This window comes from Acipenser ruthenus, chromosome 32 (genome assembly GCF_902713425.1).
Source record: "Acipenser ruthenus chromosome 32, fAciRut3.2 maternal haplotype, whole genome shotgun sequence".
NCBI classification, from domain to species: Eukaryota; Metazoa; Chordata; class Actinopteri; order Acipenseriformes; family Acipenseridae; genus Acipenser; species Acipenser ruthenus.
The window spans coordinates 7,848,255-7,859,452 of record NC_081220.1 but is presented as its reverse complement, the minus strand read 5'-3'; the positions used below and the strand labels follow the sequence as shown (position 1 = coordinate 7,859,452).

At 41.1% G+C, this 11,198-nt stretch overlaps 2 protein-coding genes across 2 annotated transcripts; both read right to left on the bottom strand.

Annotated features, from left to right (window-relative positions):
- Nucleotides 1-2,062: 2,062 nt before the first annotated feature.
- Nucleotides 2,063-3,671, bottom strand: LOC131703007 (zona pellucida sperm-binding protein 2-like). The gene is made up of 5 exons (XM_059005886.1): nucleotides 3,487-3,671; nucleotides 3,257-3,398; nucleotides 2,919-3,012; nucleotides 2,734-2,835; nucleotides 2,063-2,639 (listed from the first exon to the last, which is right to left on the bottom strand). The coding sequence occupies exons 2-5, from the start codon at nucleotides 3,296-3,298 to the stop codon at nucleotides 2,530-2,532; spliced, it is 348 nt and encodes a 115-aa protein (XP_058861869.1). The 5' UTR covers nucleotides 3,299-3,398; nucleotides 3,487-3,671; the 3' UTR covers nucleotides 2,063-2,529.
- Nucleotides 3,672-4,007: 336 nt separating this feature from the next.
- LOC131703100 (uncharacterized) lies at nucleotides 4,008-10,625 on the bottom strand. The gene is made up of 11 exons (XM_059005967.1): nucleotides 10,497-10,625; nucleotides 10,352-10,410; nucleotides 10,172-10,261; nucleotides 9,634-9,761; nucleotides 9,409-9,555; nucleotides 9,214-9,294; nucleotides 8,381-8,551; nucleotides 8,182-8,278; nucleotides 7,868-8,088; nucleotides 7,768-7,792; nucleotides 4,008-4,012 (listed from the first exon to the last, which is right to left on the bottom strand). Exons 1-11 carry the CDS (start codon nucleotides 10,520-10,522, stop codon nucleotides 4,008-4,010), a joined length of 1,050 nt encoding a protein of 349 aa, XP_058861950.1. The 5' UTR covers nucleotides 10,523-10,625.
- Between the last annotated feature and the right edge of the window lie 573 nt (nucleotides 10,626-11,198).

Here is an 11,198-nt window from a genome sequence, read left to right as displayed (position 1 = left end):
GAGGCAGCCAGACCTATGGCATCACACATGGGACTACAGAAACTGGTACGGGATTCTGGGAATTGTAGTTTGTTTGCAGTTTTACCGTTTTGTGGCTGAACGCTGGAGGCTGCATTAGCCACTGTATTCGATTTTTTTTTTATCTGACGGGAGTAATACAAACTACACTAAGCAAAAATATAAGAGATATATTAATGTTTTATATTTTGCATGTATTTGGATTAATACTTAATATACTTAGTTTTTGTGAACACGATCACCCACAGAACTGTATAACAAAGTTTGTTTCTAGAATTCTGTTATTTGCATGTGTGTGTTTTATAATACGTATACCTGTCAGCACTGAGCTTTCAAAATAAGGGAGACTGCATGGGGTAGGACTCTGAAACAGGCCTTCACGGGCAGAGTTACCATATGACTTCATGCACACTAGAACACACTGGGATAGTTTAGGCTCTTCAACTCACACGCCAAAAGATTGTGGGAAGTGTAGTCCTGCTGTGAACAGTGACCAAGAGGTGTAGAATGTACCACAATGCATTGCAATTGGAAAAGCCTGAATTGTCCCAATAAACAAGCAGTCACATGGTAACCAGAATGCATGCCTGCCACAGGCTTCCCATGGGCCCTAAAGTATGACCAATACAGACAGGAAGGAACTGCACTGCTGGAAATAGTGATTTTAGAACCTGAAATGTTAGCAAAAATAATTGCTTTTGCAAAAACGTATGTAGGAGCTGAACTGGAATTTTGATTATTAAAAAAAAAGGAATTGTCACAGATAGCGGAGTTGGGTGGAGGTGTAAAAATAATCACGTCCAGACAATGGTATGATATGACACAAGTTGTTTTCTTTTCCTTTATTAGTGTCTGCAAACAGTGGTAATCAGGACAACAAACAAAAGAAAATGTCCAAACAAAAGAGAAACGCTAACTGAAATGTGGAGAGACAAAACAAACAAACAATAAAGTAAAATTATCCAGACTCTGGGTGGCTGTCCTTGCCTTTCTGGCCATTCTGGTGTCCACCCTCCTGGTTGGCTGTCTCTCTTTTGAATTAGTTTGTTTATGTCTGTCAAAAAAGTCAGTGAGCATTTGTTTGGTTTTATCCCTCAGTACCTCTCCAATATTCCTTTGTGCTTTCAGATACCACCCTCGACTGCTACAACAGGGCCCCCTTTAATGTGCCGCGGAACGCACCCTAATCAGCAGAACACCAATCAGCAATTGGCATTTTAATCTCCTCCCAATTCTGGGACTTTGCAGGACATTCCGTGTTGTTGCCCTCAACAAAGATGGTGACCGTCCTTTCGGGACTTCCGCCCCAAAGGTAGAACTGCCACGTCACACCATCTCTGTTGGGGCCTTCTAGGCTGGCTCACAGCCCCCTGGGAGGATGGCTTACAGCACGGGATCACTTTATCTCGTCACAGGAATGTATTCTTATTTTAGTTAGGTATGTATAGTTATTATGGTTTATGGATTGGTATGTGCTCCTTTTCTATGCACTGCACCCTCAAGTGGTAGTTTTCTTTATAGCTAATGAATTATAGAATTCAGTGTGGAAAGTAAACAATAAAGAACACAGATGACACAGTGAGGAGGAACAGCAGCAAATACAGTTCAACTGAAGACAATTAGTTTGTACTTTTGAATGGAGTTACTGGTATGGAACATATTGCTGTATTGGAAGGATTTTCCACTAGTTTTATTATTGGATGCAAGTTAATAAAAGCTTACTGTATTCTGAAGATTGGGAAGTTTACACACCTGGAATTATTCTAGAAGTTAAGAGCTGGAAGTGCTGCACAGTGACTGTATGATGAGTCGTAATGTAGAGGATACCTAGCCTACAAAAACTAACAAGTGGGAAAATTATTTATGAAGCCACCACAATATAAATTTAAAAGAGACAAGAGAATCTGTCAGGGAGAAGGGCCCAACATAAGGGAAAGTGGACAAGCCTGGCTTTGGTGGACAGCTTTTAACTTTACACCAGCTTTTGTTTTCAAATGAACCCCCCTCCTCCATTACTATTTCTACACACGATGCTTCAAAATAATTAACAGTTAAACATATATTCTTAAATCAGTGAAGCAGGGCTCTAGTTTATTTCTTGTTGAAGCCTGGTTCAAGACAATGTATAAATTGTATACTGAAATAGAATTTATATGAAAATTGTTACCCAATACATATTTAATAAAAGGGACAAATGAGGGGGTGGGTTTCTTCCATAAATTTTATCATGCTAAATAACTGAAGGTATAGTAATTGCCCTGTTACTGTTAAATATAAAAATAGGGTTACAGCTCATTGGAGGAGGAAAGTCTTTGCCCCCGGGTTCACACAGTGAATTAGTGAAGGGTCCTTGAGTAACACACCATATTGAGAATGGCCTGATCAGGGCAAATCAAAGCATTTGATACTGCAAGGAGGAGGAAATCCCATTGACATGGCCATTCTGACATATCAAGTGTAGAATTAATCAAGCACAAAAAAATAAGCTTTTACAAGCAAGATTGTTATTTATCAATACACACTTTTTGGCAGTTTCCAGAAAGATACAACTCCAGCTATGAAGATAACCACTGAACACACACATCCTGCAGCTCCCAGAAGGGACCACACATTGAATTGGGCTGCAAGAGAAGAAAGTAATAGTTAGAGGAATATAAAGAGAGATAGTTATATATTTTACTTGAACTGCAATTGTGTTCACATCATGCATATTACCGCTTCTAGGCATAAAGTGAAGGGATCCATCTCTCTTCAGCTCAATTGGGCCAGAAGACACAAACGCCTTTGCACCACCATCCATCCCTTCAGCACTGCGACCTACAGGAGGAATTAGGAGTCCATCAAAACAAATGGACAAAAACGCATGCAAAATGTCCCCTCCTCTCAAACAGAGCTCTTACCAAGCCTCTGTTTCCCTGGAATGCACCGTCTGCTACAGAGGCTGTCTGATGGCCGGTTTGAATCACATATCACAACACTGCAGTGGAAGTAAATCTGAAAGACAGCACACCTTGTCAAGTAAAACAAGCATCAATAGATCAGGCAGTACCATCATCCAATGAGGATTACTGAATTGAAAAACACATATATTGCATCATAAGTGTTTCTTGCAAAAGTGCAGTTACATGTTTTCATTCCAACTCACTAAAGATTTGAGAACAGTGACTATTCGTTGCTTGCAAAGCAATCCAAACCATGCATTGTGGTACAAGATCCCCATCCCAACACTCCACTTTACCTGTCCTTTCATTGCATCCCGGCCGCTTGTGAAGGAAAACATTTTCACTTCAAACCTCTTCAGATGGGAAGGGAACAGCACTCTTGCATTGCTGGAGACTGGGTGAAAGATGGTCAAGTACTCATCTGCAGAGTTCTCACAGCTAGAAAGAGAAAGTAGGTCAGGAGCACATCAGCCACAACTCCAATTCCTAGGTTTTGTAACAGCAATATCATATTCCAGCATCTTACCTGTCCACAACAACATCCCACTTTGGAGAGCTATTCCTGTCAACAGAATAGGTTGCCCAGCAGTTCTCCAAAAACAATTCAGCCTGTGGATCCCTGCTGTACAGGAGCTCTACCTCAAAATACAAGGGTCTTCGCAAGTACTTCACAACAGGGTAATCCCGAGCTCCATAGAAGTCATTGTAGGTTGAATCTGCAGAGATGCAAGGGAGAATTTTATAGGTGGAAACACACTACTAGAGCATCTATATTATTTCAATTGCCAAGTCCTACCCAATGCAAGCCGCATGATGACTGCAAGGTCCCCCAAGCCAGGCTGGACTACAGGTGCAGGATTATTCTGGTACAAGAACTGTACTACCTTGGTGTCATTGACCAGGTAGTGACAGGCAACTCTCAACCTGGAAAGAGGAGATGGGGGTTAGGAGAGTTTCAGGCTCAACCACAAGGATACTCAATTTGATTGCAATCCTTACCGGTAAGATGTGAACAGCACGTCATTCTCATAAGTCAGGAGGTTGTTGTCAAACTGGAAGAGAAATCACAAAAGGCTCGGGTTGCAATTAACTTGTAGATTTAGTATGGAGCTGCATACCAAGTTACAGACTAGCTAATATGGTACTCAGGATCATCCCCAGCTGTGTACTAATTTTGTACCAATTTCACAATTTAAAAATAAAAAGCGTTGGTTATGAATATTGCAATTTCATAATTGAACACTTTTGGGACCTCATGTTTGTTACAGTTAGTATGACACCACAAGTCTGTCTACAGAAACTGCTAGACTAATTTGGTATTGTTTTAGTAACCTCTAGGAGGGCAACAGCAGTAAATTTTGGATTTGTTGCAAATACACATTTGAATACACAGCTGGCAACTCTTGAGCTGCAATTGGTATTAACTCGTGTACTAGTTTAGTCCCATCCTATGTACTAGCCACGGGATCTTCCCCAGTTAGTACACTCCTTCCAGCTCACTGCTATTGACCCAAAAGTTCTATAGGCAGCACATGCAATGCCATAACCAAGAGACATGTGTCGCAGCACCTTTGTCAACTGGACAAGCAGTTAAATACAAAAAGGTGGCATCCTTCAGACGTACACAATTCATGCAAGTAATTCAGCTGATAGAAACACTGGTCACCATGGCTCCCCAGAGTGATCCAGGGTTGTTGGTCAACTTGTCAATATGTTGAACCTCCTCAAAATATGGTTTTAAAAATGTGTCAATACTAACCCGTCTAGTTGTTCCACAGGAGTTGACATTGAAGTAGAAAACCGCATTGATAGCATCAGACTGAAGAGGCCGGCAACTCTGATCCCTTAGAGTTAGTTGACTTGGAGACAAGCTGGGGACAGATTCCACTTTCACAGCGAGAGCTGCCATAGTTCCATTGGTGAAGCAATCTGAAACACAGCATTTGGATCCAGGTTAAGGAAACAGATTATAGCTTCAATACCACTCCATGCAACCTTTGGCCAATCTCAAAAGCAGCTATTCTAAAAAATGCTTGGTCTGCAGGAGAGTTACCAATCATCTTTGTAGGGAAACTGCAGGACAGAGAAAAGTCAGCCACCACAACCATGGTCCCAACATCCTTCAAGGTCAAGTCAAGCCTGCTTCTGATGCCCGAAGAACTGATCACCTACAGGAGACAATACATCAGGTCAGTAATGTGTTGAACCCAAGACAACTAAAAACACATTAAAGTTCCATCACTTACTTCATATGTGGCATCAACTGAATTGTATGGCACAGTCATCCAGAAATTGGTAGCATTGGCATTATACTTGTACAGGGCAAGCAGACTTCCACCAAGTTCTCTTGAGCCCACAAAAGGAACCCAGTTGCGACCCATGTTGCCATATGTTACCATGGTATAGAATGCAGCACCATCACAGTAGCCAGTTACTGTAGGTAGAACTGCAAGAGGAAAAGCAGTTGTCAGGGCAATGGACTGGATTGTCAGAAAAGAGTAGTTGTAGACCACAAACAGTCAGGCACTTACTGATGTCTTTGAGAATGGCTTCAACTACAGCAGGATGAGTAAAGGGTGTATTCTCTGGCACTATATTCAGCAAGTAGGTCAGGGGCAGAATGTAGATTCTGGTGTCTGGAGGAGTTACCTGAAAGAAACATGGGTTTGTAGGATTACACCCAAAGTCAGACAGCAAGCAAGTGTTTTCAAAATGGCAATTGGATGGTTGAACAGGTGGGATGTTACCTTTTGCTTCACATTGGGGTCCTCAAATGGCACCTGGAGAGTGTAAGTCTTGGATCCATTGGGAAAGACATGCTCCTGGACATTATAACCTTTTAGGTTGGCTTCTGGCACAGTTAACGTCTCTGGTCCAACTATAATTTTGACCAGCTCCACATCAGGCAGGAATGTCCCCAGGGTCACATTGAACACTCTGGCTTTAGGAACAGTGTCTGAAATTAAAGCACACAGTTAAATGAAGGCTATGAAGTGGAGCACTGCAACAAATCCCTTTGATTTACTGCATGTGGACAAGTTCTACATACTGTTTGTGACAACTGGTGGCCGAGGCATGAAAGGAGTGGTTATTGGATGAAGTACTGTGTACTTGGTCTTCTCAGGCCCATCTTGCCAGGTATGCTCCAGCATTGGTTCAATAGAGTAAGAGATCACATACAGTGCCTTGCGAAAGTATTCGGCCCCCTTGAACTTTGCGACCTTTTGCCACATTTCAGGCTTCAAACATAAAGATATGAAACTGTAATTTTTTGTGAAGAATCAACAACAAGTGGGACACAATCATGAAGTGGAACGAAATTTATTGGATATTTCAAACTTTTTTAACAAATAAAAAACTGAAAAATTGGGCGTGCAAAATTATTCAGCCCCCTTAAGTTAATACTTTGTAGCGCCACCTTTTGCTGCGATTACAGCTGTAAGTCGCTTGGGGTATGTCTCTATCAGTTTTGCACATCGAGAGACTGAAATTTTTGCCCATTCCTCCTTGCAAAACAGCTCGAGCTCAGTGAGGTTGGATGGAGAGCATTTGTGAACAGCAGTTTTCAGTTCTTTCCACAGATTCTCGATTGGATTCAGGTCTGGACTTTGACTTGGCCATTCTAACACCTGGATATGTTTATTTGTGAACCATTCCATTGTAGATTTTGCTTTATGTTTTGGATCATTGTCTTGTTGGAAGACAAATCTCCGTCCCAGTCTCAGGTCTTTTGCAGACTCCATCAGGTTTTCTTCCAGAATGGTCCTGTATTTGGCTCCATCCATCTTCCCATCAATTTTAACCATCTTCCCTGTCCCTGCTGAAGAAAAGCAGGCCCAAACCATGATGCTGCCACCACCATGTTTGACAGTGGGGATGGTGTGTTCAGGGTGATGAGCTGTGTTGCATTTACGCCAAACATAACGTTTTGCATTGTTGCCAAAAAGTTCGATTTTGGTTTCATCTGACCAGAGCACCTTCTTCCACATGTTTGGTGTGTCTCCCAGGTGGCTTGTGGCAAACTGTAAACGACACTTTTTATGGATATCTTTAAGAAATGGCTTTCTTCTTGCCACTCTTCCATAAAGGCCAGATTTGTGCAGTGTACGACTGATTGTTGTCCTATGGACAGAGTCTCCCACCTCAGCTGTAGATCTCTGCAGTTCATCCAGAGTGATCATGGGCCTCTTGGCTGCATCTCTGATCAGTCTTCTCCTTGTATGAGCTGAAAGTTTAGAGGGACGGCCAGGTCTTGGTAGATTTGCAGTGGTCTGATACTCCTTCCATTTCAATATTATCGCTTGCACAGTGCTCCTTGGGATGTTTAAAGCTTGGGAAATCTTTTTGTATCCAAATCCGGCTTTAAACTTCTCCACAACAGTATCTCGGACCTGCCTGGTGTGTTCCTTGTTCTTCATGATGCTCTCTGTGCTTTAAACGGACCTCTGAGACTATCACAGTGCAGGTGCATTTATACGGAGACTTGATTACACACAGGTGGATTCTATTTATCATCATTAGTCATTTAGGTCAACATTGGATCATTCAGAGATCCTCACTGAACTTCTGGAGAGAGTTTGCTGCACTGAAAGTAAAGGGGCTGAATAATTTTGCACGCCCAATTTTTCAGTTTTTTATTTGTTAAAAAAGTTTGAAATATCCAATAAATTTCGTTCCACTTCATGATTGTGTCCCACTTGTTGTTGATTCTTCACAAAAAATTACAGTTTCATATCTTTATGTTTGAAGCCTGAAATGTGGCAAAAGGTCGTAAAGTTCAAGGGGGCCGAATATTTTCGCAAGGCACTGTAGGTGTTGTCCACTACATGGCTCTGAAAGCACAGAAGCATCTTAGGAAGCAAGCTTTAAAATGAGAAGGATTTAGAAGATATTGAACGTCTACATACCTTGTAATATCCACCATCAGCTCCCACAGGAATTTTTACAGTGATTAGCTGGGGACCGACATCCAGTTTATAATCTCTATTATGAATCGTTGCAGGGTCAAGCTTGCGGCCATCAACTCCCATTTGAACATCAAGGGTAGTAATTTGTGGCGTCGGAACAAGGGGAGGTAGAACACGGGGAACATTCCATGTAATCATCTGTTCTGTGAAGGCTGTTCCATCTGACAGAAAGGAACACCATAGACTTGGTATAGAAAACACACTTAAACCTAGAACAGTTCTTGAGCACCGTTGCCCTCCATAATCTTACTCACCAGTAGGACATGTAACTGCAGTGTCCACCATCATGACCATCCATCTTTGCTTATAAAAGGTGGTTGATCTTAGCACAGCCATTGGTACAGTTTGGATCTGTTGGAGGGGAAGGGGAACTTTTACTAAAATAAAAGACTAAATCTACCTTCATTGTCTGAATATACTGTACTACACAACAATGAAGCCTAGACTACTTACCACCTGAGGCTGGCTTTCTGTGGAGTTGTATGCAGCTCTAACCAGAATTCGAGTTGGTGTAGTGTTTATGCCATAGCCATTTGTCATGGCCTGAGCAACAGTCATGGTTGTCTTTCTATTTGCTGGGAGATGGAACACAATTTTCCAGATGCTGTTGTCAGCAGCAGTTGCCTAGCAAAGAGAAAACCCCATTAGAATAGGGAGTTTGAACACAAAGCATCCCCAGTCTAAAGGATTTGTCACAGCATATGGCTTGTTTAATAAAACATGAACTAAAACTGAAGGGTGAAATGTATCACTGAAACCGTTATATGATCAAACGTCTCTAATGGAACAGAGAATCCTCAAATACAACTGCGTACGAAAGAGCCTATGTGAAAGCATGTGGTCTGGATCGGATACAGGCAGAGTTTGTAGCCACTCATTTGTACTGGACCTTAATATCAGTGTACCAAACTTTAGGATAATACTTGAAATTGCTCCTATACAGCAGACTTCAAAAAGGTATATCAGGACACATTTATCATGAAGGGTTTATAACCCTGCACATATGAAGCCACTACCTAAGTGGTTGAAATACAAAGCTTACACACTGACAAGAAAGTGTTAACTTCACCACAATCATGTTTTACCACAACAAATCACAGAATACGTATACAAAGCCAATGCCTTAAATGTTACACAATTCCAATATGACCACCCTCTTGGGAGACAGGTTAAAGTTAAGGGGGCCGTTAGATTTTGCTTCAACTAGATGAGACAGTAGAGTAGACCTCAATTAGGCAAGACCAAGGGGATGTGAATGAAGCAAATGCAAAGTCACATGATTCTACCTCAGGGTATGCAAGGGACCAATCAGGATCATCTTGAACAAAGTTTGGCTCAATAAGTGGCACCCCTCTTCTCACAGAAACCTAAAGAGAATTCACATTAGTCATGAGTGAAGCACTTCTGTAATGACAATTAAAATACCCACACAACCCAACAAGTTATACTGAACAGCATTATCACATCCCGATAGCCCTTACCTCCATGTAGTTTCTTTCACACAGAATCTCCCTCTCTGCCCATGGAGAATAGCGGCATGTCATGCTCTGAACATAGGAGGAAGCTGAAGTCATTGCACTGTTTGAGAAGACACTGATTTGTACTGTCAGCTTGTAGGTCTCATCATTCTGGAAACAAAGGCTAAAGTTAGTCCCAGCATGTCACCATTAGAAACACGTTTAAAAAGAAATATAATTAAAACTCACTGTGTTCTGAGCAAAGCAGCTCACCACAGAAGCAAGGAACTTGGCATTTCCCAAGAAGTCAACGGTTAAGCTATATCCACACTGTGCGGCCAGTCTTGGAGAGAGGGACACAAGCGCCCCCTTATTGTCTATGGAAAATAAATTAAGTTGGCCTTTTAAGAAACTGTACACGTGATCAAGCAAGGTAGAGATATAACAAAGTGAACACCCCCACCGCCACGTTCCACAAGCAATTTTGTAAAAACGAGTTATATTAATAGAATTATGCGCCCATTCGGAACAGTATGTTTAGAGTAAATAATTTATATTTCGGCGCACTTGCAGTCAACAAATCTGACTAAGGTTGTAGCAGCACAGGTCTATTTAGGGTGATCAGCAACATGCTTTTAAAGTTAACGCAAGAGTTTCATACACTGCATTTGAAAAAAACGAAGCCTTACAGCGCAGGAGTACTCTGTTCTTAATTCAGGTTATTACATTACGACTCAACAGGCTTTATACATCAAAAGCTTTCCATTCAAGAAAATTGATCACTCACCAATCACATTGATACGAAAATACTTTCCAACAAAAGACTTATCCAACATCATCATCATAACACTCCCTTGACATTCTGTCCTCACCGAGCCTGCAGAAGACAACGATACATGAAAACACACAACCGGCAAATAAACAGCAAGCTAAAAGAACAGATGTGCTGAAGCGACCGTTATCGTACCTAGAGGCGGGTTCTGCGTCCAAACTTCAGTGACTAACACTGCTAACAGCAATGTTATTCTGCATTGGAAGAAAAAGAAAACACGCAAGTGAGACACACACAATAAAATGAACGTTTCTAAAGTAGAGAAAAGATCAACAATTACCCAAATCTAAGACAACACGGCATCATTAAATCCAAGGCAGCCCCAACCGTGAACTTCTTTCACCGTTATAAAGAACCAATAATAAAAACAAACCCGTCAGTAGTTAAGTTTGGTGTTCCTTAGAGCCCAATGGGTTTATAAAGAGGTTCAGGTGCTAATGGGAGCTAATTAGCTGCAATTGATGCGCGCACCTCTTTCATATTAGTCCTCTAATTTTCAATCAGTACGTTAATTAAAATAAATAATAATAATAATAATAATAATAATAATAATAATAATAATAATAATAATAATAATAATAATAATAACCCATTTAGAAGATTGTACTTTGAATTTAAGTTTGGCAGAAGTACGTGCGGAACAAACTGGACTGTCACCGACAAGGACTGTCTGATTAAAGGCTCAGCTATGGAGGCATGTAGTAAACATATGCTTAGGTAGGCTAAGCATATATTAAAGTAGACAATTTATTTGAGGCCACTTGATTTAAGAAACAGTGCAAAGCATCTCTTTCGCATGTCAGATTTGCCATGACAGGGGCAGTCCCGGGGAATAGAATGACCAAGTGGCAAATGGAAAGCACAACGCTTAACCTGAAATACAACGCGCAGTTTTGATTTAGAACAGAATCAACACAAATCGGATGGCGTGTTGGAAATTTGAATTGTAATCAATTTATTTAAGATTTGAAGTTCACATTTC

Bases quoted from the DNA above. Each gene is read 5' to 3' on its own strand.
- LOC131703100 (XM_059005967.1), bottom strand. From the start codon at position 10,522: ATGATGCCGTGTTGTCTTAGATTTGG. The intron at 8,552-9,213 runs GTAGAATCATGT...TCTCTTTGCTAG, and splicing joins GGTCCCTTGCATACCCTGAG to GCAACTGCTGCTGACAACAG. The intron at 8,279-8,380 runs GTAAGTAGTCTA...CCCCTCCAACAG, and splicing joins CAGAAAGCCAGCCTCAGGTG to ATCCAAACTGTACCAATGGC.
- LOC131703007 (XM_059005886.1), bottom strand. From the start codon at position 3,298: ATGTTTTCCTTCACAAGCGGCCGGGATGCAATGAAAGGACAG. The intron at 3,013-3,256 runs GTAAAGTGGAGT...GCTGTCTTTCAG, and splicing joins GGGATGCAATGAAAGGACAG to ATTTACTTCCACTGCAGTGT. The intron at 2,836-2,918 runs GTAAGAGCTCTG...TTCCTCCTGTAG, and splicing joins TCCAGGGAAACAGAGGCTTG to GTCGCAGTGCTGAAGGGATG.